The sequence below is a fragment of the Mytilus californianus genome, unplaced genomic scaffold (genome assembly GCF_021869535.1).
Source record: "Mytilus californianus isolate M0D057914Y unplaced genomic scaffold, xbMytCali1.0.p SCAF_13, whole genome shotgun sequence".
NCBI classification, from domain to species: Eukaryota; Metazoa; Mollusca; class Bivalvia; order Mytilida; family Mytilidae; genus Mytilus; species Mytilus californianus.
In genome coordinates, this window is record NW_026262615.1 from 37,457,784 (window position 1) to 37,483,142 (window position 25,359).

Genomic DNA, 25,359 nt, shown 5'->3' on the forward strand with positions numbered 1-25,359 from the left:
TGCAAAAGATGACAAAACAATGTAAGTCAGTGGTTGTCGTTGGAACTGTCTGTCATATTTGTTTTTCGTATATTGTTTTGTTATAAATTAAGCCGTTAGTTTTCTCAATTGAATTGTTTAATATTTGTCATGTCGGAGCCTTTTATAGCCGACTATACGGTATTGGTTTTTCTCATTGTTGAGGCCGTGCGGTCGCCTATTATTGCTTACATCCACTTAATTTCAACTTTGTTGGATAGTTGTATCATTGACAATTATACCACATCTCCTTACTTTTATAATGACAAGTCTTCAGAAGATATTTCTATCACAAATAGAGTAAGTGGCAGGAATCCAGAACATAATATGTCTTTTCATAAATGTTCAATACCTTATCATTCAGCTTGGTGTTTTCCTCATATATATTTCTGGTATCGGGTAATTTCTTTCATATTTAACCGCTGGATGAGAGACGAGAGTCATGGGGTTTGAGGACTACACATTCTTTATGTGCCTGTCCCAAGTCAAGAGTCTGTAGTTCAGTGGCTGTCGTTGGTTCATGTCTGTCATAGTTGTTTTTCGTAAATTGTTTTGTTATAAATTAGGCCGTTAGTTTTCTGATTTGAATTGTTTCATATTATATTTTTCATGTCGGGGCCTTTTATAACCGACTATACGGTCTGGATTTTTATACGCTCGCTTATGGGACGTATTATGGTATACGGTTGTCCGTCCGTCTGTCCGTCCGACCGTCTGTCCATCCAACATGTCGGACAATAACTATAAAACGCTTAAACAAATTTGAATGAAACTTTATTGAATTGTTTATGTCTTGACTTAAGCTCCTTTTAGACTTTTATAAATTTAAGATTATACGTTTTCGAGTTATGGGTTTTATTTATTAAAAAAAGGGGGATTTTTCCAGTTTTCGGACAATTACTCAAAAATGTTTTAGCCGTGTCCATGACACTTTGGTGAATTGTTTATATCTATTGACTTGAGCTCCCTTCTGATTTTTATAAATTGAAGATTTTACGTTTCCGAGTTATGGGATTTTATTCATAAAAAGGGGGGATTTTCCAGTTTTTAGACAATAACTCAAAAGTGCTTTGAGCAGTTTTCATGAAACTTTAGTGACAGGTTTATGTCTATTGAAATAACCTCCCTTTATTTTTTTATTTTTTTTTTTTATAAATTTCTGATGTGACATTGAGGAGTTATGGAACTTTATTTGTTGAAAAAGCGACGGGCATATCATGTGCTCATGGCGCAGCTCTTTATTATCATTGTTGAAGGCCGTATGGTTGTCAATAATTGCTTAAATTCACTTCATTTGAACTTTGGTGGATAGTTGATCTCATTGGCAATCATGCCACATCTCCTTATTTTCATATTGTAAATAGACAGTTTTGGAAGACTTTGTTAGCTCAATCAAAGAGTACAGTATTTCCAAGTTTGCATAACGTCTGAATTTGTAGTTATAAAATAACTATCATATCTAAACAATTTTTCAGACACCGTAATTGAAACAATTTTTATGTCGCTTATGTTAGTGCGTATTTTACATCTATTTTTTCTCCTTTGTTGTAAGCTTAAGAGACCATTTAGAAATGCCTTTTTTTTTAATCGAAAGAAAACAAAATTCTATGTGGTTACAAGATATCCAGAGAGAAAATGTAACACACCGTATTTAACACATGTCTTTGGTAGAGAATGTCCGTGTTCGAGAAAACATGGATGTAAATTCTAATCTAATTTGCTAAAAACATTTGTGTGTTTTTATTAAAACTCAGGTTTCGGTCTTTTGTCTTGCTATTATTTGATTTTCTTCTTAGTACTTAATTGATGAGTCAGGGAATTTCCAACTGATGATGAGTTAGGCGATTTCCAACTGATGATGAGTTAGGCCATTTTCAACTGATGATGAGTTATGCCATTTCCAACTGCTTTTGTATAGTTGGCTATTATGGTGCGTTGTTTCTGCACTGCATTTTCAAGACTTACACAAAGAGGAGGGATGATTTCTGAAATAAATATAAAATCCCGCCACATTCTTCATGTGTCTGTCCAAAGCAAGAAATCTGTAACCCACTTTTCGGGATTTATATTCATCATTAACGGTCAAACTCATAGGATGTATAATTAACGTTCATAAGTTCATTTTGTCTTGTCCGCAAACGAAACAAGAGTTGTAGTACAAGCAGAAAGTTTCTTTTTTTTTGTTTTTTTTTTTTACTAACGCTATGATAAGAAGAAAATCCTGAAAAACTTTTCTTTTGGTTTGCATTGACAGTTAATGTTCTGTGCTGTGTGGAGGGAATAAAAAGTATCAACGTTCCTCTTTTCATAAATGATTCAATCTTGATGTATTGTGACGATACCTCGTGGTTGTATGAATTTTTCCGTAATTTAATATGAAATTGTTGTCATTTTAACATGTTTAAACAGTATTTATTCGATTTTTGTCCGTTTTAGTTCGTGATTTTTGTCTTGTCCGCAAACGAAACAAGAGTTGTAGTACAAGCAGAAAGTTTCTTTTTTTTTGTTTTTTTTTTTACTAACGCTATGATAAGAAGAAAATCCTGAAAAACTTTTCTTTTGGTTTGCATTGACAGTTAATGTTCTGTGCTGTGTGGAGGGAATAAAAAGTATCAACGTTCCTCTTTTCATAAATGATTCAATCTTGATGTATTGTGACGATACCTCGTGGTTGTATGAATTTTTCCGTAATTTAATATGAAATTGTTGTCATTTTAACATGTTTAAACAGTATTTATTCGATTTTTGTCCGTTTTAGTTCGTGATTTAAAGATTTGTGGGACTGTAGACGAAGAGTTATCGATTTGACGGTCACAACTGCAGCTTTACTGGTGACGCGTAGGTTATTTTACATAAGGAAATGCCTTTATCACGTTAGGAATATGACAGTTGTTTCCATTCGTTCAATGCTTTTGAGCTTTTGATTTTGTCATTTGATAAGGGAAAGTAAAATCACAACTCCGAGGAAAATTCAAAAAGGAAAGTCCCTAATCAAATGGCAAAATCAAAAGCTCAAACACAGGGACTTTCCGTTTTGAATTTTCCTTGGAGTGCGGTTTTTTGTTATTTTACTCTTTGTTTTTCAATGCACAGACGTAGCAAGATTTGATAACACACAGTATAATAGATTACCAGACAGTCCTACCTAGAATTTAAGGGCAGAGGGACAGTTTAAAAATGAAGGGCACATATGAGCGGTTTCTTCGCTGAAACGGGACAACCTGATCATGAATTAGATTAAAGATTGAAATAAATTATTAATGCTTTCCTAGATTTATAGTACTAAAAGATTATTAAAAGCTTTTTTCTAATTAGTTGAAATATTTTGTTTGCATTGCAAGTATTTAAAAATAAAATTCGCAGGGCAGTACAATTCGGGCAATGAAATTAAATGAAAACACAGATGGGCATCGTGGTTGTGTCTATCTACTTGGGCCTAGCTTGGAAACTGATAACTTAAACTGGTGGTAGCAAACTTTTTCATTTAAATCGTCTGATGATACGTAACTTTAAAAAATGAAAATATTAAAAAATAAATTTGTTTAAGGGGGATAGTTTAGGCTTATCAAATAATGTACTTACAACGTGCCTTAAGCGCATTTCGACGATGAATGTTTTATACTATAATAATTACTGTTTTATTAAATATAATCATATCTTAACAAAAAACAGAGAATATAGTTCATACCCTGTAGCTTGTAAAAAGAGTGGGGATCTATATATTTTTTTTTTATTATGTTGTTGTATTCTTTAAACATTCACGATAAAACTAACATTTTGACAAAGTATAACCTTTCCCTTTTTGTCTATGTTTTTACAGTAATACTAAACAAGGTTTTGTCAAATGTCCGAAAATGACCATGTGTGTAAAAAAATATATTAAATTAACCAAATTTCCTTTTTCTATTATCCAACTAACCTAAGCAAATACAGATTTGGCTTTGTTTGATAAAATGTATTTTCAGTTATCACAGGCTATTGAGCTGTTGTGAATGTGTGTGGGGGTGGGGGAAAAAGGGGGTGGTGTGTAGGGTATTTGACATCCCTTAAACGCTTTTTTATTAGATATTCTCGTACTTTATTCGCACAGGCATCAACATTTGCACAGTGGCGTACATTTCAGGATAACATTTGATCGTTATAGTTTTGAACATTTTAATTAGATTGATGCATTGATTGTTGGTTGCTTAACGCCCCGTTGCAACTATTTCATGCATGTTCAGGACGAGAACAAATTAATAATTGATACAATAGTTATGTCCTTTAATGGAGGCCGTCTGGGATGATTGATTGATTGATTGATTGGTGTTTAACGCCACTTTCAACACTAATGTGCAATTTCGTGGCGGTCAGTTTTTATTGGTGGAGGAAGCCGGAGTGCCCGGAGAGAATTCGAACCACCGACTTTCGGTAGGCAAACTGACAATCCTAGTCAATTAAGATGGAGTCGAGTGCACCTGCCCCGTGCGGGATTCGAACTCACAACCTCAGTGTTGACTGGCTAGTGATACAGTAGTTCGACTTCTTAGACCACTCGTCCACCGAGGCCCCCCGTCTGGGATGAAAGTCCGGGAAATTTAGACTGCCACTGAAAAAATGAGGGTATATGATAGGGAAAGAAATTTTGCAACAGGCCACCTACTGACCCCTCAAAGAGTTGTTGCAAGGGTTCTAAATTAACGTACAAAGAGCGTGACATTCTCTGTACACGAGGCATCGGATTTAACGTCCGCATTCTGACCGGACGTGGCTGCGTACTTGTATATCCCTCACATCCAAATAAACGCACCACTTTGGCAAGGGTTTTACTGCCGGTCGGAAGAAGACCAAGAGTGACCATGATAAAATTATGTAGTTTTATGAGTATAAAGTTCATTCATTCACCATATTTCTATTCCCCAGATTCCCTTGGGATGAAATTTCAATGAGATAAGAGAAGATTATTAGAATGAAGGTTAATTTTAGCATGTTTAACCGGTTTATCAATAAATATTACATGTGGCTCCTATGTACAAATGAACATATTAGCTAAAACAATAATAATAAAGTAATCAAATATCGATTAAGATTATTTTTTTTTTCAGTTCTCTCCTCTGTTAACGTGTATGCTTGAAAGGGGGAGGGGTGTTATCAACTTTTTCCCTTTTTCCTTTCTATTATCAAATACTTTAACATGCTTTTAACATATTTAATGTTTGTTAGATGAATAACCATATAGCACCTGTCGGAATATTTGTTTATTACTTACCGGTATATATCTCACCTGTTTATTTGTGTGTAACCTATGTGCAGACAGGGGAACCACTTATACAAAGAAAACGTAATTAACGCGGTAAAAATAGATTTCATTTGGATAGCTGGAGAAATAAGAACAGTTCTAAAATTTATCCGCACGATCTGTTAATTAATGGAAACATATGGAGATTATATTTAAAATGTGTTCTTAAATCAACGTGTTTACCTGACTAAGTTCAAAAGAATGTATATGTTTGTAAATAACGTGAATGGGGCGAATGTCTACAGGTAAACAGGTACACATTTAACATGGTGGTGAACTTACACATTTCTATCGCTGTTGTACTTTTAATATGTTGTGTGGACGATATTGTATGCTGGTCTTCGGGATATTACATAGACAATGGCGTGGATCAGACGGAAAAATTACATGAAATTAACCCGAGGAGTAAGCGAGAACTCCAACAAGAAATCTTGACACTGCTTGGACTACACCATAGACCAAAACCAAAGGTTCATACTAATGACTATTCGGCACCTCGTTTCATGTTGGATTTGTACAATACTATTGCGGGTGCTGATGGAATTTTATTAGATGACACGCCATCATTCAGAATATCAGGGAATATATCTATTGGGGATATTATAGAACCGATCCAAGGAGCAGACGTTATCATGAGTTTTGTTAATCGTGGTAGGTATAAATGGATGTGAAATGCCTTTTCTGAAGGGGGAATGTGAAAGCACAAATTGTCTCCCTTTCTGTCACGATTTTTTTTTTTAAATAATGTGTTTTCATCCATAAATATTTAGTTTATACACCCCTTCCCAATTTATTGATCTGTTGGTGTAAATTTGTAGTTCAAATTCAATTTGAGAGGTGTTATTTAATTTAACTCTATGAGTAGATGTCTAAAAACAAAAATAATAAAAGACCATTTCAACACCCCCCCCCCCCTTTTTCCTCATCGCATCCATTCTCCATGTAAAAAAATCTCGTAGAAGTGGGATATATATTTCAGTTAGTAATGTTTCTTTTTCTTTAATGTATTTTATGGACTGTTAAAAAGGGGAATTTCAGTATCATGAAACATTGTATACTATTTTGTGTTACTTTACTTTTGAAATAACATTTGTTTTATGCAATTTAGAATCAAACAGTGCATTGAGAAAACTTCCCTTGCAACAGATGAATTGTCGGTGTTGAACTATTTGACTCTAATTTATTCAAAATAAATATTAGAATCACCGATGTGGCCAACCCCCAAACCTTCAAAAATCAAATGACTGCTCTTTAAGAAGAAAAATCTTCCCCAAAATAGATATATCTATATTTTTCTACATAATAGAATTTTAACAGTTTGTTTGAAGTTTCTAGCTCATCATGCTCATGTACCGAAACTTATTCAATGTACATATTATTTCTTTGAGTGATAATATTTTCAAAACAACGATATCACTTTCTCGTGAAGTATTGTCATTAGCTGATAAAATTATCATTTTTTATTTAAACTTTAGCAACTGTCAATAGACAATAATTATTTTTGTTTATCATGTGTTTATATTGTAAAATAAAACTATTTATTCCATATTGATAGAACTTTAGTAGGTTTTTCTATATGAATGGGATTTTGAATAAATAAGCATATTCACCTGCGGAAAAAGTATATTCACCGCGCAAAACGTCGCGTGCTTTTACGTGTATAATAACGATACAATGTTTGACGTTTAGTTGGTTTTGGTAAATAACTGTTACATGTATTTTATACATATTTTTCTCGCTCGGAACATGGAATAAAACAATTACTGTCTTTTGTTTCGGTAAATATGTGGTTTAATTGACTTTTGAAAAACCTAGTGACATTCACTTCGGTCGTTGGCCTCAGTGAATATCAGTTTTTCAAAAGTCAATAAAACCACACATTTACCTCATCAAAAGACAGTAATTGTATACAATTCTTTTTGTTATTTCTACATGCAAATTAGTAAACTTGAATCAGGAATTGATATTGATAATGATAATAATAAACAAAACCATATGCAATAAATTCATGGGGTTTAAAGAGAATAGAGAAAAATAAACTACAGAAAATGGATGAAAGAAAAGAATAGAGAAAAAACAACAAAGAATAGAGAAAAAATAAAGAATAGAGAATAATGATGTCCTCAAAATAATAATAATAATAATAATAATAATAATAATAATAATAAATAAACAAAACCATATGCAATAAATTGATGGGGTTTGAAGAATAGAAAAAAATGAACTAAATCTACAGAAAATGGATGAAAGAAAAGAATAGGGAAAAAACAAAGAATAGAGAATAATGGTGTGCTCAAAACATTTAACATATAAAGAATAAATAATGGGCAAGAAATGTGAGGAATAGAGAAAAATTACATGTACCTAATAAATTAAAGAATACAGAAATGAAGAACCCCCATCTAGACCCTCATAAATCACAAAAAAATACATGTTTTATGCTACCAGAGTTTTCTTTTTGCGTATTTTACAAATAATATGGGTTAAAATCCCTGGGCTGGTTTTTGCATAGCTCCTACATTGTATTTTTCCTTTAGATACAGTATATTTGCCGAGTTCATCACGACGACAATTGATAACAAAATTGCTCTATAATTAACATGATTACAGGGTTTACATTTCAAACAAGATAATTTTTTACCTATATATTAGACTTGTATATTTCGTTCACTGATGTACCTTTCACAAATGACAAACCTAAAATGTCAACTGATTTTTACCTTTGTAAAACACAGGTGTTTTGACCATTAAAACGACAGAGTAATTAGTCAATATATCTTACCAACATCTAAATTATGTATAATTGTAACATGTACAATGGTTTTCTTTCTAATAGTACAAACCACTTTAGATATAAAATATTTTATTTAAATCATCAATACGTTTATTTTTGTTGAAATGTGAGTAAATATTTCCATTTATAGTTTCGATGATAATTTTGTCGTTAATTTTATTTAAGTTTATTAAGTATTTTGTAATGTTGATCACTAGACAGTGAGTTGAAGGTCAATGGTTCAATCCTTGAACTCGGATTTCATCAGTATTATTCAAACATCACTGGAATAGTGAAAGAGGGGCGAAAGATACCAAAGGGACATTCAAACTCATAAGTCGAAAATAAACTGACAACGCCATGGCTAAAAAAGATAAAGACAACAGACGAACAGACAAACAATAGTACACAAAACACAACATAGAAAACTAAAGACTGAGCAACACGAACCCCACCAAAAACTGGGCGTGATAGTTACATTAAATCAATTGAGTTTGCCTTCGGGATTCTGTGTAGCTGCTAAAACGACCACCCTTTTTCAAATATACGTTAAATCAATAAGCCACCTTCCGTTTATCTTAAGTTGGGGCATTTTTTTCTGCGAACAAGCATGTTAAGATCCGACTTAGCGTAAATCGGTATAGTACAAAGCAGGGTTCGACCCATAATATTCACATCACATCAATATGTGTTCTCGTTTTAATATGCATGACATATTTTCCACTGGACGTCAAAACACCAATCCGTCCATCCATTCTCTATAACATCCGGCATTAAATCGAGTGCATGGAATTAAAACATACTAAGGCCAAACAAATATATATACTTGTTTCCTATCTCCTGGCAGAAATTATAGTTGGGTAAAAGATGTTTATTTATTCTTATATTTTACTTTGACGATATAGGTAAATGTTCTAGACTTCAAAGGTGCTTAACCATACATTTCATTAAGTATGTTAGGGTAAGCATGACAATATAGAATAGTTAGGGAGACATGAAACAGAATTTTATTGTTTGGCTTGAAGGAAGATCTCAGACGTGATTGAAACTTATTCAATGATACAAGTATAATACAAACGTATTGATGCTTCTCGAGATCAAATATTTTTTGAGTCAATGAAGAAGTTGGAATGCGAGAATTATTTATATTTCTTTTTCAAGCATTTTTTAATTTACAATCACATGCTGGAGCAAGCGTCTTAAATTTCCGTTTTGGCTCAAGGCCGAAACAGTAAATTACTATATTGAATAAACATTCCTCTAATAGGTTACGAATAATTAAATTACAGATGGTTTTACATGTGTTTATCTTGCACTAAATACTAATAAAATAGGGTTATAGATATTGGCAGCTCTTTTCTGTTGAAAGTTTTGGCATTTCATTAGATATTATTGCATAGAGAATGCACTCGGGCCATCATAAAAAAAAACATTTGTGTTTTTAATAGGTTTTTCCTGTATGCCTTTTGTTATGCCAAAAAATTATTACTCTTAAGTGTTATTGGTGAACCGTGAGTCCTTGTGTAGTGAAGGCACAAACAAAAAGAAGGGAAAACAAATTAAAATGAAGTATAATTTCTATCTACACATACCTACATCTCTGGCCAGAGGAGGAAAAGCCGAAAACACTTACTTTTGTTTTCAATCTCACTATGTGCAGATCCTATTTTTTTTGGACAAGAGGATGGTTGCATCCCATGTTTCATCGATTTATTTTTACGCATTTTTAAAAGAAAAAATCGAAAGAAAGGAGGTCTCTATTGCCTGTATCTCCCTCACATGTCAATGCACATCATTTTGACCATTGTATTGAGTGCGAATATATATGCTATAAGCTTATTGAAATGTTGCCCCATTTTATATTTTTACAAGTACAAAAAATTCAATGACATTGATCTCGATATTTGTAGGTAACAATTTCCATCATGTATCATGTTACCAAGACATTTAGAGTAAGATAGTTGCGGAAGATACAAATGCTGCTCCTGAACCGCTTTATATAATTTTGTGGAATTTTCAAAAAGTCTTAAATACTTGATGTACTTTTGCACGTGGTCTTTTATTTCATTTCTTCATCTGAATGATAATTGATGGTGTTTACTTTTTGAAGGCATGGACTTTTTACACGTGTTTATCCACTGCTCACAAATCCCGAATCATAATTTAAATAAACTGCATCGGAAGTAAACACATTTATTCTAAAACCAGTAATTGGCATGATACGGGCTATATATGTTCTTCTCATATATTTTATGATGGTATGATACTAAACTCCTTACGGGAGGGATTGTACTTGATTTTCATATGATGAAGACATAATCTTTCAATCAGTTTAATTGAGGTCTGGAGCTGGCATGTCAGTAACTGCTAGTAGTCCTTTGTTCAATTATGTATCATTGTCATTTTGCTTAGTTTCTTTTATTACCTATTCTGACATCGGACTCTGACTTCTTTTGAACTGAGTTTTACTGTGCGTATTGCTATGTGTTTCTTTATTCTACATTGGCTAGAGGTATAGGGGGAGGGGGAGATCTTACAAAACATGTTTAACCCCGCCGTATTTTTGCGCCTGTCCCAAGTCAGGAGCCTCTGGCCTTTGTTAGTCTTGTATGTTTTTTTAACTTTAGTTCATTTATATGTTTTGGAGTTTAGTGTGACGTCCATTTTCACTGAACTAGTACACAAATTTATTTAGGGGCCAGCTGAGGACCACCTCCAGGTGCGGGATTTTCTCGCTGCGTTGAAGACCCATTGGTGGACTTCGGCTGTTGTCTGCTCTTTGGTCGGGTTGTTGTCTCTTTGACATATTCCCCATTTCTAATCTCAATTTTATTTATCAGAATCTCTACCAAACACTGATATTGTGCACCTCTCATTTTTAATGGTCCTTACTTTTTTTAAGGTTAACCTTAGCAAATCATAGACTTTACAAGGGCCGAGGGCAAACTGAACATTTCTTGCATTTCCTTTAGTTTTTAAACTTATTTTCGTCTATTCATTTAAACAAGCCTCTGTCCTGAGTATCATCAGTCAGGATTCTTCTTCGTCAAAATAATAACCCCATTACGCCACCTAAATTTTATAATCATAAAAATGGAAGCCATTGTAGTGATGACGCTCTGTCAATTTTAACTCTTGAAAACCGATAAATTTATCGACATAGCATCATAACGATCCTTATATGCAAGTTGTATTTTAAAAGACAAATGTGTCTACTAGCTTTTTAAAACGCCGTTTCAAAAATATTTTTAAAAATTCTAATAAAATATTTCGTGGAAGGGCAGACTAAAACATTTCAGAGGTTGAAGACTATTTACCCAAGATAACACACACAAAAAATGAAGTTTTTTTTCGAAGTTATGCATTTTGAAGATCCACTTGAAAAGTCTGTCGTCAAGTACTATTATTAAAAATTTGTTCTTCGAACACTCCTACTCTGTTGTTATGACTCATTAGAAAGGTATGTCACTTGACCCATATTTTTTTCATTTTTTAGTTCTGTAATTTTTTTTATGTTATTATATCAACCTTTAGCCTCAATATATAAAAATGATAGAACCTGACGCGAGATGATGTATCAATATTTTTCTTTTATACATTTTCAAGACAGAAAAGTCGACTCAAACACGCCTAAACATACAAAGGTGTACTCGACTTTTTCTTTTCGATGAAATTGATGCCCATTTTGGGGATTTTTTTCCAAAAAAAAACTGTCGGGGGGACAGAGACGTAAATTAATGCTTTAAAAAGTTCAATTTATTATCTTTCTTTTGGAATTTTTTCCGCGGAATTTATGCTTATGCACAAAAAAGATCCACGTGTATTTGCACCTACCACAATCGACTGTTTTGTGAAAATTTGTCTATAATTTAAAAGTCTGCAAATAACTCGAAGCTCCATACAATATTTCATATTTTAACTAAAAACACATACAGAAGATGAATAAAATCCTAAATTAGGCACTTTCATTAAACTTTTAAAGCCCATAGAAACAGATGTAAATAATTCAAATCTACCAACTTGGTCTTTTTTACCTTCTCTAACAGAGAGTTCCATTTCTTTTGTTTAATTTCAACTGGGTTTCCGCCTGTCATGTGTCATGATTCTACCACAACATCAAGTGTGATACGATATCTCTCCACTCGAGACAGATTTTTTAAACTTGAAACGAGGCTTGCCGAGCGTTTTAAATGTTTAAAATGTCATTGTCAAGAAAAGTATAAATCGGCTAAGAATTAGAGAAATTCCTCTGTTCGGTCATATTACACTATTTCGTCTTATTACATTCACTGCTGGGACACCTGGCATGTCTGCATAGTTCTGTATTTGTTGGAACCGTAATACTTGTTTGGATTTCGTAATAGAAAGTATACAGAATTAAGCATTGATCGTTCTAAGTTCCATTTCATAGACGATACGTTAAGGACTTCTACAAAATCATAAAAAGTCATGTCTTCAGTGATTTTTATTTCACTAAATAAGTCTTTTTATAATGTTTTCTCAGGACTCGATATGGGTACAGTTAAGAAATAATTTATACATTCCACTTTAATTTCCTAACGATGGTGTTGATGCTGAATAAACTGCAATAGGACGTTCATTCCCAAATTATTCATTTCAAGACGTAGAAAAGCAAATATTGAAGCCAATAAAAAACAAATTTTAAATGAAAAAATAAAATCTGTACAACAAAATGCTTAGCATGCAAACTGACGAGAAGTGTACATTTTATTCAATGAACAATTTTTTTTTCAGCAAAAAAAGTCCCACATCTACGCCACGAGAAAGACCGGACGTTTTTCTTTGATTTTAGTGAAGTGACAGTGGAAGAAAAGGTAGTGAAAGCTGAACTTAGGATTTTTAAAGATAAAGCTAAAAAGTGGAAAAGTAATGATTTTCAGATTCAGATATACTTGATAAAACAAGGACCGGATCCCGAGTAAGTTTTTTTGCTTGTGTGTATATTATTTTATATTTTAATTGCCCGGCATATACACGACACAGCTTGTGATCTTATTCAAATTACATTAACATGATAAAACATTCAACAAGTCATTAAATGTCCCTTGTCCCGAATTTAATTGATCCCGCACAGTCATGTCAATTCCCCTCTATAAAAGCATGAATTTTACAGCTGGATGGGAGAGGTCCTGGAGAACACCCTTCTATACCACTGTCAACTCGTTTAATCTTTTTGATGATGACGATGGATTGGTATTGAAGGTACAGTGACATCTATATGTACTACATGCATATCAGGACTAGAACACAAATAACGCGTTTTACTAGACCGACACACTGATCCGAATGTTTAACGTACTAGTTCACAAGGTTATACTTATTATTAGTCTGCAGGTTCATGTTTAACCATCCCTGGATATATTACTCTGACTCCAAGCCGACATGTGTTTACTCGTATCCCTATAAATGCCGCGTCGGTAGCGGACAATTCGCTAATACTGATTTTCAAGTCTTTGGTATGACCCGGACGGGGATGGATTATTTTCGACTTGAGTTTACAATGAATATACATATACATTGTGTGCCTCTTACACCTTACAATTTTCAGATGGTCCCTTTGCTAGGTGATATATAATCAGTATATATACGACGGGTGCCACATGTGGAGCAGGAACTTCTGGTGCACCTGAGTTCACCCCGGTTTTTCGACGGGTGCCACATGTAGAGCAGGAACTTACGGAGCACCTGAGTTCACCCCGGTTTTTTGGTAAGGTTCGTGTTGCTCAATTTTTTGTTTTCATTGAAGTGTTTCATGAGTTTTGTGGAATTGTTTGTCGTTTCGTCACTTTTCGTTTTTGCAATGACGTTGTCAGTTTTTCTTCGACATATGATTTTTGAATTTCCCCTTGGTCATCTTCCGCCTCTTGTTTCTTATGTACATCGTATTCTATCAAAGAAAATATTATAGACTGGACCTTAATGATGTTTTCTTTTGGTTTCTTCCGACTTCCAGACGAAAAGCTAAATTAGCGGAGCATTTTGTTGTTAACACCCAGTATATATTTACAGAAATACAAATACTGTTCAAAGGGTGATTGTATGTTAGATAAAATGGATCAACAAATTTGTCACTACATCTTGCACGAACCTTTGGTCTTCTGAAAGTTTTGCATGTCCGTTACATGTATGCATATTTTAGCATTATACGTTGGTAGTTGAATAAGGAATAAAAGTAATTAATCGAAGTCTAACATCCAAGAAACTTCAATTTTTCCTCAATCCACGAAAATTGGTACCCACGAAAATAAATGAATCCACAATAGACTGATAACTGCAAATTGCTGCAAATTGATAATGTAAAGCTAACATACCATTTTGTTAATTCTAATGCCTTTATAGCTCACTACACGGTCTGTCTTCTAATTGTTGAAGGCCAAATGATGGCCTACATGTTGTTGTTACATCATAAATTTATTTTTTTCCTTTTGTGGATAGTTGTTGTCATATTGACAATCATACCAAATCTCCTTATCTAACTCCAAGAAATATTGAAAAATATGTTAGGTCCATAAACCTGACAAAATCAAACGCTCGACTATATCAACCAACGGAAAGAATGGATAACAACTGTCATATTCCTCACTTGGTACATACATTTTCCGAAGACAATGGTTGGTTAAATCTAATTTTATGGGTACCACTTGTATGACAGTGAGCTGTTTGACACTTTATATCTAATAATGTGGATTCAATATTATTCGTTGGATACCAATTTTCGTGGATTTCGTTGGTATAGGTGAACCACGAAATTAAATGTTCAATGAATGACAAATTTTCTATAGGCTTGTATGCAGACTTCGGCAAAACCACGAAATCAAATATCCACGAATATGTAAATTTTTCTTAATCCACAAAATTGGTACCCACGAAAATAAATGAATCCACAGTATTGGCAAAATTGTTTGAGCAACCCAAAACTGACATAATTGGTCTACCTGACATTTATGGGATCATCCACCATTTAAAACGACCCAACAGAATTTAACCAAACATTGACAGATTCTTCTACAGGACATGAAATTAGGCATCGCAACAAACGGCTTTCTCCAATGAGCAAATCCCATACCGTATTGATTAATATAAAACTAAGCAGATGTGTTATGATTGCTATCACCAATGTTCAAATGAATTGGATGTCAGCAATTATAGGCAACCGTACGACCTTCAACAGTGAGAAAACCCATACCGTATAGTCAGCTATAAAAGGCACAGAAATGAAAAATGTGAAACAATTCAAACGAGAAAAATAACGGCCTAATTTATAGCAAAACAATTCACAAAAGCAATTACGACAGACATTAACCAACGACAACCACTGAACTACAGACTCCTTACTTGGGACAGGCACATACAGAATATGGCGGGGTTAAACATTTGAGAGCGTCCAACCCTACCCTAACCTGGGATAGTGGTGTAACAGCACACGATTAGAACAAACTATAAAAATCAGTACCAATTGCATTGATAGGAAGACAGCATCCGATTTAAATCTGTTGAGTATAATTGATGTATATTCATATGTTAAGACAAATCTATCCATTACTATAATTTTAGGGACAAATATCTAGAATCAGTTGGAAACGTAACAACAAAAGCAGACCATGTAGGTTGGTTGACCCTTGATTTGACCAAAGCGGCTGAACTTTGGACTCAATATCCGACAGCAAATCTTGGTCTTTATATGAAAATTAAATTCATTAGAAAAGGTATGTTTCGTTATGAGATTGTGAATATTTTATATATTATAATATATGTTTGTATGCCCCCGGCGTAGCGGAGGGGGCATTCAGTTTTACCCTTGTCCGTCTGTACGTCCATCCATACATCCAAAAGTTGGTTTCCGTTCCCTAACTTTAGTTTGCCAGAACCAAATGTTATGAAACTTATACACAATGCTTATTACCACAAAACACAGATCAAGTTTGAATTTTGGTGGCGTCACTTTAACCGTACTAGAGTTATGCCCCTTTACAAATGGAAAAATTGCTGATTTTTTTGTTTCCGTTCTCTAACTTTAGTTTGCCTCAACCAAATGCTATGAAACCTATATACAATGCTTATTACCACAAGATACAGATCAAGTTTGAATTTTGGTGGTGTCACTTTAACTGTTTTAGAGTTATGCCGTTTACAAGGGAAAAATTGCTGAATTTTTCGTTTCCGTTTTCTAACTTTAGTTTGCCTCAACCAAATGCTATGAAACTTATACACAATGCGTATTACCAGGTTATACAGATCAAGTTTGAATTATGGTGGTGTCACTTCAATCGTTCTAGAGTTATGCCCTATACAAATGGAAAAATTGCTGAATTTTTCGTTTCCGTTCTCTAACTTAAGTTTGCCTCAACCAAATTTCATGAAACTTATACACAATACTTATTACCACAAAACTCAGATCAAGTTCAAATTTGGGTAGGTCACTTTTACCGTTCTTCAGTTATGTCCGTTTATAATTTTATATGATATCATATGCAAACGGGGGCATCATCTGTGTCCCATGGACACATTCCACATTTATTTAAACTTATTTTGTAAATACATGTATAAATCACTTGATATTACTAGTTATCTTATGTGTGTGGGTGATTCGTCAAAATTACAGTTAATAGCCAAAGGAAAATTTTATCAAAAAGATTTGCAAGCAGCCAGGTAATCCCTTTATCTCGCAATGAGCTATTTTACAGTATAAATACATTGTTCACGTGTGCGCTTTATTTATTCCTGATGACCGTATGCGCTATAGTCCATATGAACGTATGCGCTATAGTCCGTATGATCGTATGCGCTATAGTCCATATGAACGTATGCGCTATAGTCCGCATGACCGTATGCGCTATAGACTGTATTTGCTATAGTCCATATGAACGTATGCGCTATTATAGTTCATGTGAACGTATGCGCTATAGTCCATACGAACGTATGCGCTATAGTCCATATGAACGTATGCGCTATAGTCCATATGAACGTATGCGCTATCGTCTCCTGGTATATTGTTTCTACTCTGAGCGACCGAAGGAATTAAAATCTACATAGTTTCTAAATTGCTGAATTTTTCGTTTCTGTTCTCTAACTTAAGTTTGCCTAAAAAAATGAAGTTATTCTATTTATAGTATAATTGATCACGACAAGAAATGTAGTAAATATCATATGTTAGGAATACCATCTTTTTCTAGGTTCAGAAGTAGATCCGGACAAATTTGGAATCGTTGGGCATAGAGGTGCGAAAAATAGGCAACCCTTTTTAACTGGATTCTTCAAAGCATCACAAAAAGTGAACCTAAGAAAAACACGTGCTGCTGAACGATATAAACGACAAGCTATGCAAGATATGAGTGCAGATCAACCGGAAACACCTGCATACAGATACGCAAGTATGTTTAATGGTGCATAAACTAATAATACAAAACTACTGTTATGTAGAGGACGTGTTTCCAATATTGTGCCGTATACTGTGGATTCATTTATTTTCATGGGTATCAATTTTCGTGGATCGCTGAAAACTTACATATTCGTGGATATTTGATTTCGTGGTTTTGCCAGTCTCTGTATACAAAGCCTTTTGAAAATATGTTATTCGTTGAACATTTGAATTCGTGGTTCACCTGTCCCCACAAAACCCACGAAAATTGGTATCCAACGTATAATAATGAATCCACGGTACTTTTAACGTACAGCAAATATCATGTTCATCTTTTGAAAGACTTGCAATGTTTGATATACAGTGATAATAGCCAAATGTAAATAGTGAAGGACTACATTGCAGTTAAAAGTACACTGTACTAAATAACGTTACATAGATACAGACATTTTGTGAAGGTAAACAGTTGACTATCATGGCTATAAATCGGTTGTAATATTATTGACAAATTTTCTGGCACGTAGCTTCAAACGTGTAAATAACGTTTCATACGTCTACAAATTTATCTAATTTATTTTGAATGGTTTATTTCTATCACAGACTGTAGATTTTAAATTTGTTTCAACTGAGATCAAAAAGACTTGGTCTATTTTAAGACGAGTTTAACTAGAGATAATTTAGAAAATCAATGTTCGCAAGGCATCAAAATATGTGTACCACGAATTCTTCTGTAATTCTGTTTGAATTGTTTGAGTACATTGATAAACGCATAACATTCCTTTCTTGATCAAGCCCGATCATTACCATGGACTCGGAGTCAGAGTGTTTTTTTTTTAATTATAGTATGAAACATCTACCTGCAGACTCCTGTTTGTGTGCTAGGACGTTATACAATGACCCAGCTTGTTTATCTATTACATAAAAAGGACAAAAAAGAATATTTGTATGACATATACATGTCCTAAATATTAATGTTCTATTTGCCGATGCACGTTAAGCAATATCTATGTAATCAAAACTCATTTCAGGATATCCACGACGGATACGACGGTGGCCCTGTCAAAGGAAACAAATGTTTGTAAAATTTAAAGATTTAGGTTGGCAGGTAGGTTTTCATAACTGATACTATTTTTATTCACTGCGATTGAAAAAATCTCAGATAAAGGCGTGTGATTGTAAATTTCGTCACTTAGGTAAAGTAAATATCGTTCCGTTGACAAAAATAAAAAGATGTGGCATGATTGCCAATGACACAACTCTCCATCTGAGACCAAATTACATAGAATGTATCAAGTATAGATCACCGTACGGTTTCAACAATGTGCAACATCGATACCGCATAGTAAGGTATAAAAGGCCCCGACATGACAAATGTAAAACAATTCAAACGATTGATTTATGTAAAAAACAAACGAAAAACAAATATGATGTACAGAAACAAACGACAACCACTGAATTACAGGCTCCTGTTGATATAGTCAAGCGTTTTGTATAGTCATTTGTTAAGGACCTCCCCATTTTTAATATACCATAGAGCTTGGTATTTTTGATATTTCTTTTTTTTAAATGCGTCTCAATTTTCCTATATTGAATTATTTAACAGATATATCATTTAATTCTGTCTCATGCGATCACGTGGAATTCTACTAATATAATTACTGATCGCGAGACTAATAGATGAATGAAGTAATGTTTGTCCTATGATCAGATTATGAACTTAGAGTAAGTAAGATGGCGATAAGGCGGTAGTAATGTGTCCAGAGTACGTCAGGTGGCAATAAGGCGGAGTAATGTGTCCAGAGTACGTAAGGTGGCAATAAGGCGGTGGTAATGTGTTCAGAGTACGTCAGGTGGCAATAAGGCGTGGGTAATGTGTCTAGAGTACGTTAGGTGGCAACGAGGCGGGTAAATGTGTCCAGAGTACTTCAGTTGGCAGTAAGGCGGGGATTATGTGTCCAGAGTACGTCAAGTGGCAGTAATCCGTGGTATAGTGTATATAGTACGTTAGGTGGCAATATGGCCATGGTAATGAATTTAGAGAACGTGAGGTGGCAATACGGCAGAGGTAATGTGTACCGAGTACGTTGGATGGCGTTATGGCGGTGGTAATGTTTTAAGGGTACGTTATGTGGCGATAAGGCGACCGATATGTGTTCATAATCTGTTAGGTGGCGTTGATGTTTCCGAAGTACGCTAAGTTTTAATAAAGCGGTCGTAATGTGTTTAGAGAACTTTAGGCGCCAATAAGGCGACTGTCATGTGATCAGAGTACGTTCGGTGTTAATAAGACAACTGTAATGTATCTGGAGGTTATAGGTGGCGGGAAGGAGGTGGTAATTTGTCCAGAATACGCTGGTTGGAGATAAGGCGTCGGAAATGTCTCCAGAGTACGTAAGTGGCGATAAGGTGGCCGTAATGTGTCCAGAGTACGTCAAATGGTGGTAAGGCGGCCGTAATGTTTTCAGATTACGTTATACGGCGTGAAGGCGTTGGTAATGTTTTCAAAGCACGTTAGGTATCGTTAAGACGGCCGTAATATGTCCAGAGAAAGTTAGGTGGCGATAAGGCGATGGTAATGTGTCTCAAGTATTTTCAGTGGCGATACGTCGGTTATTAAGTGATTTGGATATGTCAGGCATTGGTACTGTAGATGTACAGTTCATTGTAACTTGGTTAATTTGGACAACGGAAATATGAAACATTTGTTAGGATTTTTATGAAATGATGTTATTAATATAACAAGTTAATTTTTTGGAGGACACAGGACAGCGATAACTAGTAAAATACCCGTTTTTCAAGTCTAGTCAACCTTGAAGCTACGATTTGATGAATATTTTTCTAATTTACAGTTGTTTTCTTAAGATTTTCTATATTGTAATTTTGTATATTTACAGAGTTGGATAATTGCACCGGATGGGTTCCAAGCTTTTTACTGCGAAGGGGAATGTCAGTTTCCTTTGGCAGCACACATGAACGCCACTAACCATGCTATAGTACAGACACTTGTTCATTTAATGAACCCTAAACAAGCACCAAGTCCGGGGTGTGCTCCTACTAAATTAGGAGCACAGTCTGTTTTGTACTTTGATGACAATTTGAATGTTGTTTTACAGAAGTTTCCAATGATGATCGTTAAGTCATGTGGTTGTCATTAAGTGCCTAGTGTTCTTTCAAAGTTAAGTACCTCTAAAATGTGGTCTGCTATTAAAATCAAAATGACATAACTTCATTTCATAATTTGTCTTCCATAAAGGTGTACTTGATTCGAACAAACATTCTGTTGATGCAGATTAAAGTTTGTGTATAGGTCAAAGGTTACCGTATTGTTAAGATCACATTTTAAGCAGTAATGTACTTATTTTGTTTTTTTGTGTAAAAATCAATAGAATAACACGAGTTCCAGAAGACATGATTGAAAATTTTAAAATCCAAATTAACGAACACCCTTTATCTTTAAAACTTACATCTGCTAAAATGAAACACATGTTTAACATGCTGATTTACATATGTTAGTTATTTTAAGTTACACTTGGCATTTCACTGGAATATGTAATGTACATGTCTACATGTGTTTTATGTTTAAATCAAGTGCAGATTTTATGATCATATATTGAGCAGTTCATAGGTTGTGAAATTATTTATTATTCTTTTTATGTAATTAGCATCTATATTTTGTATTTCATGCATGGCCAGGCCTGTGAACAACGAATTAATTTTATATGTAATTTAATTTTATGTTCTTCGTTTTATAGCTTTTACTTTAAGTTTATTTTTCCTAATGTAGAATGATCGTATTTGTTCTTAGAGAGCGCTGCCAAACATTGAAGTGACAATTTCTAAGCAACATGGTCGACCTTGTCTCAAGTAGGGTTATAATAAGAATGTAACGTAAACTACTGTTAAACATAGACGAATGTCGCCTGAATAGAATGGGAATGTAATGGTAATGCGCGCAAATGTAATGCGCCTAGTCATTAGCTTTAGTTGACATTAGTGTTACTGTCGCGTCAACTGCTGTTAACTTTGTATTCTTAGTATTAGTTAAAACCAATGAAAATAAACCATCGGCTAATTTTATTGTCTCGCTTTCGACGAAAGTCGAAGAATGCAAGACATTGGTATTACAATCCGGTAGCGGAGGCGTTGGCGACGGCGTAAACTATTTGTATAAAGCTTTATATTTCAGAAGGTAGAAGACGTGGATGCTTCATACCTTGTATGTATATACCTTATGTTACAAAGTTTCCGCCTGTTAAATGTCCAGTGTACTTGACCTCATTTTTTTTTTATCAGTGATTGCTTGAAAAAAACTACATTTTTTTGTCAAGAGAAATACTAACTTATTAAGAGCAATATGATAACTATATTTAGTATATGGGTTCCTTGCAATGTCTACATGTCAGTCAGACAGGGTTCACCTGACCTCAACCTCATTTTGTGGATCAGTGATCAAGATTAAAGTTACGTGGTCAAGTTCGTATCTCAGATACTATAAGGAATAGGTCAACTATATTTGTTGTATGGAATGATTGTAAAGTGTACATGTCTGACTGGCAGGTTTCTTTTGACCTTGACTTCAATGTCATGGTTCATTCGACACGTTTAGTTTTTGTGGTTTAGTCTATTTCTCAGATACTTTAAGCAATAGGGCAACTATAATTGGTGTATGGAATGATTGTAAGATGTACATGTCCAACTGGCTGGTTTCACTTGACCTCATTTTCATGGTTTATTGGCCAATAATATTTTTTTTGTGATTTTGTCAATCTATCAGATACTATGAGCAATAGGTCAATTAAATTAGTGTATGGAATATTGTAAGGTGTACATGTCTGTCTGGCAGGGTTCATACAACCTTGACCTCATTTTCATGGTTAGTTGGTCAATAAAATGTTTTTGTGGTATTGTCAGTTTATCAGATACTATAAGAAATAGGTCAACTATATGTATGTGTTGTATGGTATGATTGTAAGGTGTACATGTATGCATAGCAGGGTTCATATAACCTTGACCTCACATCATGGTTCATTGGTCAATATTATGAATTTGTAGTTTGATCTATTTCTCCGGTACTATGAGCGATATGACCACTGTATTTGGTGTATGGAATGATTGGAAGGTGTACATGTCTGTCTGGCATGGTTCAGCTCGTGACCTCATTTTCTTAGAACATTGATAATGTTATGTTTATGTGATATTTTCATATAATAGTAACAACTTCATATTACAGACTTTCGACAAAAATTAAATCATAAGTAAAGCAGGCGACTCATTTCAGCGTGCGCATTCTTGTTTGAAGAAAGCACCAATAATTTATAGGTTGGTGCGAATTCAAAACTAACGCGTTAAATAAAAAGCTGTTTTCAGTGCTGCGTATTGGGATTGAAAACAGTATTGTAATATTTACTTGTTTTTGTAAAATTTCTCGTCGCAAGACGTATCTAACGATGTTATTCGAAGGACAATATAAATTGCTTCTTCTCGCAGAATGTTGGTTTTGGTTAAAGATGTTTATTATACACTTTTTCGATGACTTCTCATTACAAGATTGACCAATATCTGCCATAATTGCAGTTGTTTGGCCATCTTTGGGTATTTTTAATGAGGTCACAAATGTCATGTTCGAAAATACACCAAAATGTGACACTTGTTAAAACCTTGAAGTGCATATTGCAATTGATGATACTGTGAATTTGAGAATAGATTAGTTGAACGACTTTTAGAAAATGGCCCTTGGTGTAAAAATACAGCCAGGGAAATTGATTCTTCCTCTTTGTTTGTTTGTAATCGAATTTTGCAAAACGCAATAGTTTTATTTAAAGAAATAAAAGTGCTCAAAGATATTTATCCTTGTCAACAATCTTTCAAATGTTTTTAAAAAGATTACGTAAAAAAACTGGATAATTGTTTTTCTTTTAATTAAAAGATGCTGCGATTACATTAGCTGCCGCATTGGTTTTTGGTTCCCGCGCTGAATTAATATTTACGATTTAAATCATATTATGCCAGCAACTGATACTGTATGTTAAATTATAAGCTTTGTTTTTGTAATGTTTTATGTAAATCTAAAACAATCTGGTATAGGAAGTACATGCTTAGATATCAATATCAATTTATATACATGTCATCACGATGAACCCATATATACGTTTAAACATGACGCATTACATCCGGGTATTTGGTTTATATTTTATATTTTTAATGTATTATTGTTATTTTCTTCTGCCTCATATTTGTGTTCAACTTTTTGTTAAATTGTAAATATACTGAATAACATTACACCTGACTGACACAATAGGGGCCAATATGTCCGCAGTTACTGACATCTAAGTCTTTTGGTCTCTGGTGGTTAGTTGTCTCATTGGCAATCATACCACATCTCCTTATTTTCTAAAGAAATAAAAGCTGATTTACCGCAGCTGCACATGGACTATCAACTTCTCGCAGGGGGCGGATCCATGTTTTATTAAAGGGGCATAATTGAAAAAAAAAATAATATAAACTGGCGAGAGGAGCGAGGCGAAAAAAAAATTGACCACTTTATGCTAATAAATTATATATTTTCCATTCAAAGCAGGGGTGCAACAGACATACAAGGGTAACATCACATGTTTTTCGCCTCTTTTTACATACATTCAATATATTTGTAGACCTAATTCACAAATTTTTTTTTTACATACATTCAATATATTTGTAGACCTAATTCACAAATTTTTAATTGACTGAATCTCTGGAAGTATGAAAGCTACATATATAATGTTTTTCGATACTCAGATGAATTTCTAAATGCGTATATACAATTTTTCATCAAAATCTAAAGTATCGTCCAATTACGTATACTTGGCCTTAAACTGAAATCTACATTTTGCGATTGTATTCAATTTGTCTTATAAAATCTACAATTGAATTGAATTAATATTTACGATTCAAATCATATAATGTCAGTAATTGATACATTTGATGTTCAACGAGTTCTAAATGCAAACAAAATGCGAAATATCGCCCATTACATATACTTGGCCTTAAACTGAAATCTACCTTTTATTATTCGTCTTATGATATTGATTGACAGATGATTCATGGAGCACGATTTCATTTCAATCTATATTAATTCAGTTTTACATTGATTACATACCACAAAGAGTACAATCCAAAGATCTGTTTTCATATACTGAACTTTCAATTATAATGGTATTTTTGAACGTATTGTATTTAATAAGTAGTGCCATACAAACTATTGAACTCTCCACATACAACAATTGGGGAATGTTTTTCTTTTCTATGCAGGGTGGATCTAGGATTTATTTAAAGGGGGCGTAGTTCCCTTAAATTATAGAAAAACTGCCGAGGGTAGCGAGGCGTAATTCTTTTGGGACGATTTGATAGTAAAGTATGATATATTTTCCGACAAAAGGGATACGCCCTCTACGCCCCCTCTGAATCCGTCACTGAAATGAATAGTATGTTTATATAAGCACATTTGTTAAAATTTTGTTATGCACTATTTTCTGTTCGTATATATACAAACGTTTACTTAAAACAATTTAAATAAACTGTTTGAATTTCTAGTTTGTGTCTCCATCTTATATAATATATAAAACACTTCATTAAACAAAAATTGAAGAGCTTATTATCTGAGTCAAGATTGGCTTAACCAATTAAGCCATTGGGCCTCGTTCTGACAAGTCAGATAGTATAATCTGTCGAACCTTATGAAATTTAGCTTAATAAAATTGACAACAAATGAGTCGTAAGACAAACAGCTTTATTTACAGTCGGTATATACAAGACAATTGCAAACATGATCTCTGGAGAGTTTTAATACCGACAAAACAAAAGCACACCAGACAACATTTAGAATTTTTTAAAACAAATACACGTACATCATAGAAAAATCATGTACCAGTAGAT

At 33.9% G+C, this 25,359-nt stretch overlaps 1 protein-coding gene across 1 annotated transcript; it reads left to right on the forward strand.

Moving 5' to 3' along the window:
- Positions 1 to 5,273: 5,273 nt before the first annotated feature.
- On the forward strand, positions 5,274 to 25,016 carry LOC127723598 (bone morphogenetic protein 7-like). The gene is made up of 6 exons (XM_052230289.1): positions 5,274 to 5,947; positions 12,825 to 13,008; positions 15,645 to 15,796; positions 17,264 to 17,461; positions 18,477 to 18,553; positions 20,343 to 25,016. Exons 1-6 carry the CDS (start codon positions 5,563 to 5,565, stop codon positions 20,601 to 20,603), a joined length of 1,257 nt encoding a protein of 418 aa, XP_052086249.1. The 5' UTR covers positions 5,274 to 5,562; the 3' UTR covers positions 20,604 to 25,016.
- The last annotated feature ends 343 nt before the right edge of the window (positions 25,017 to 25,359 follow it).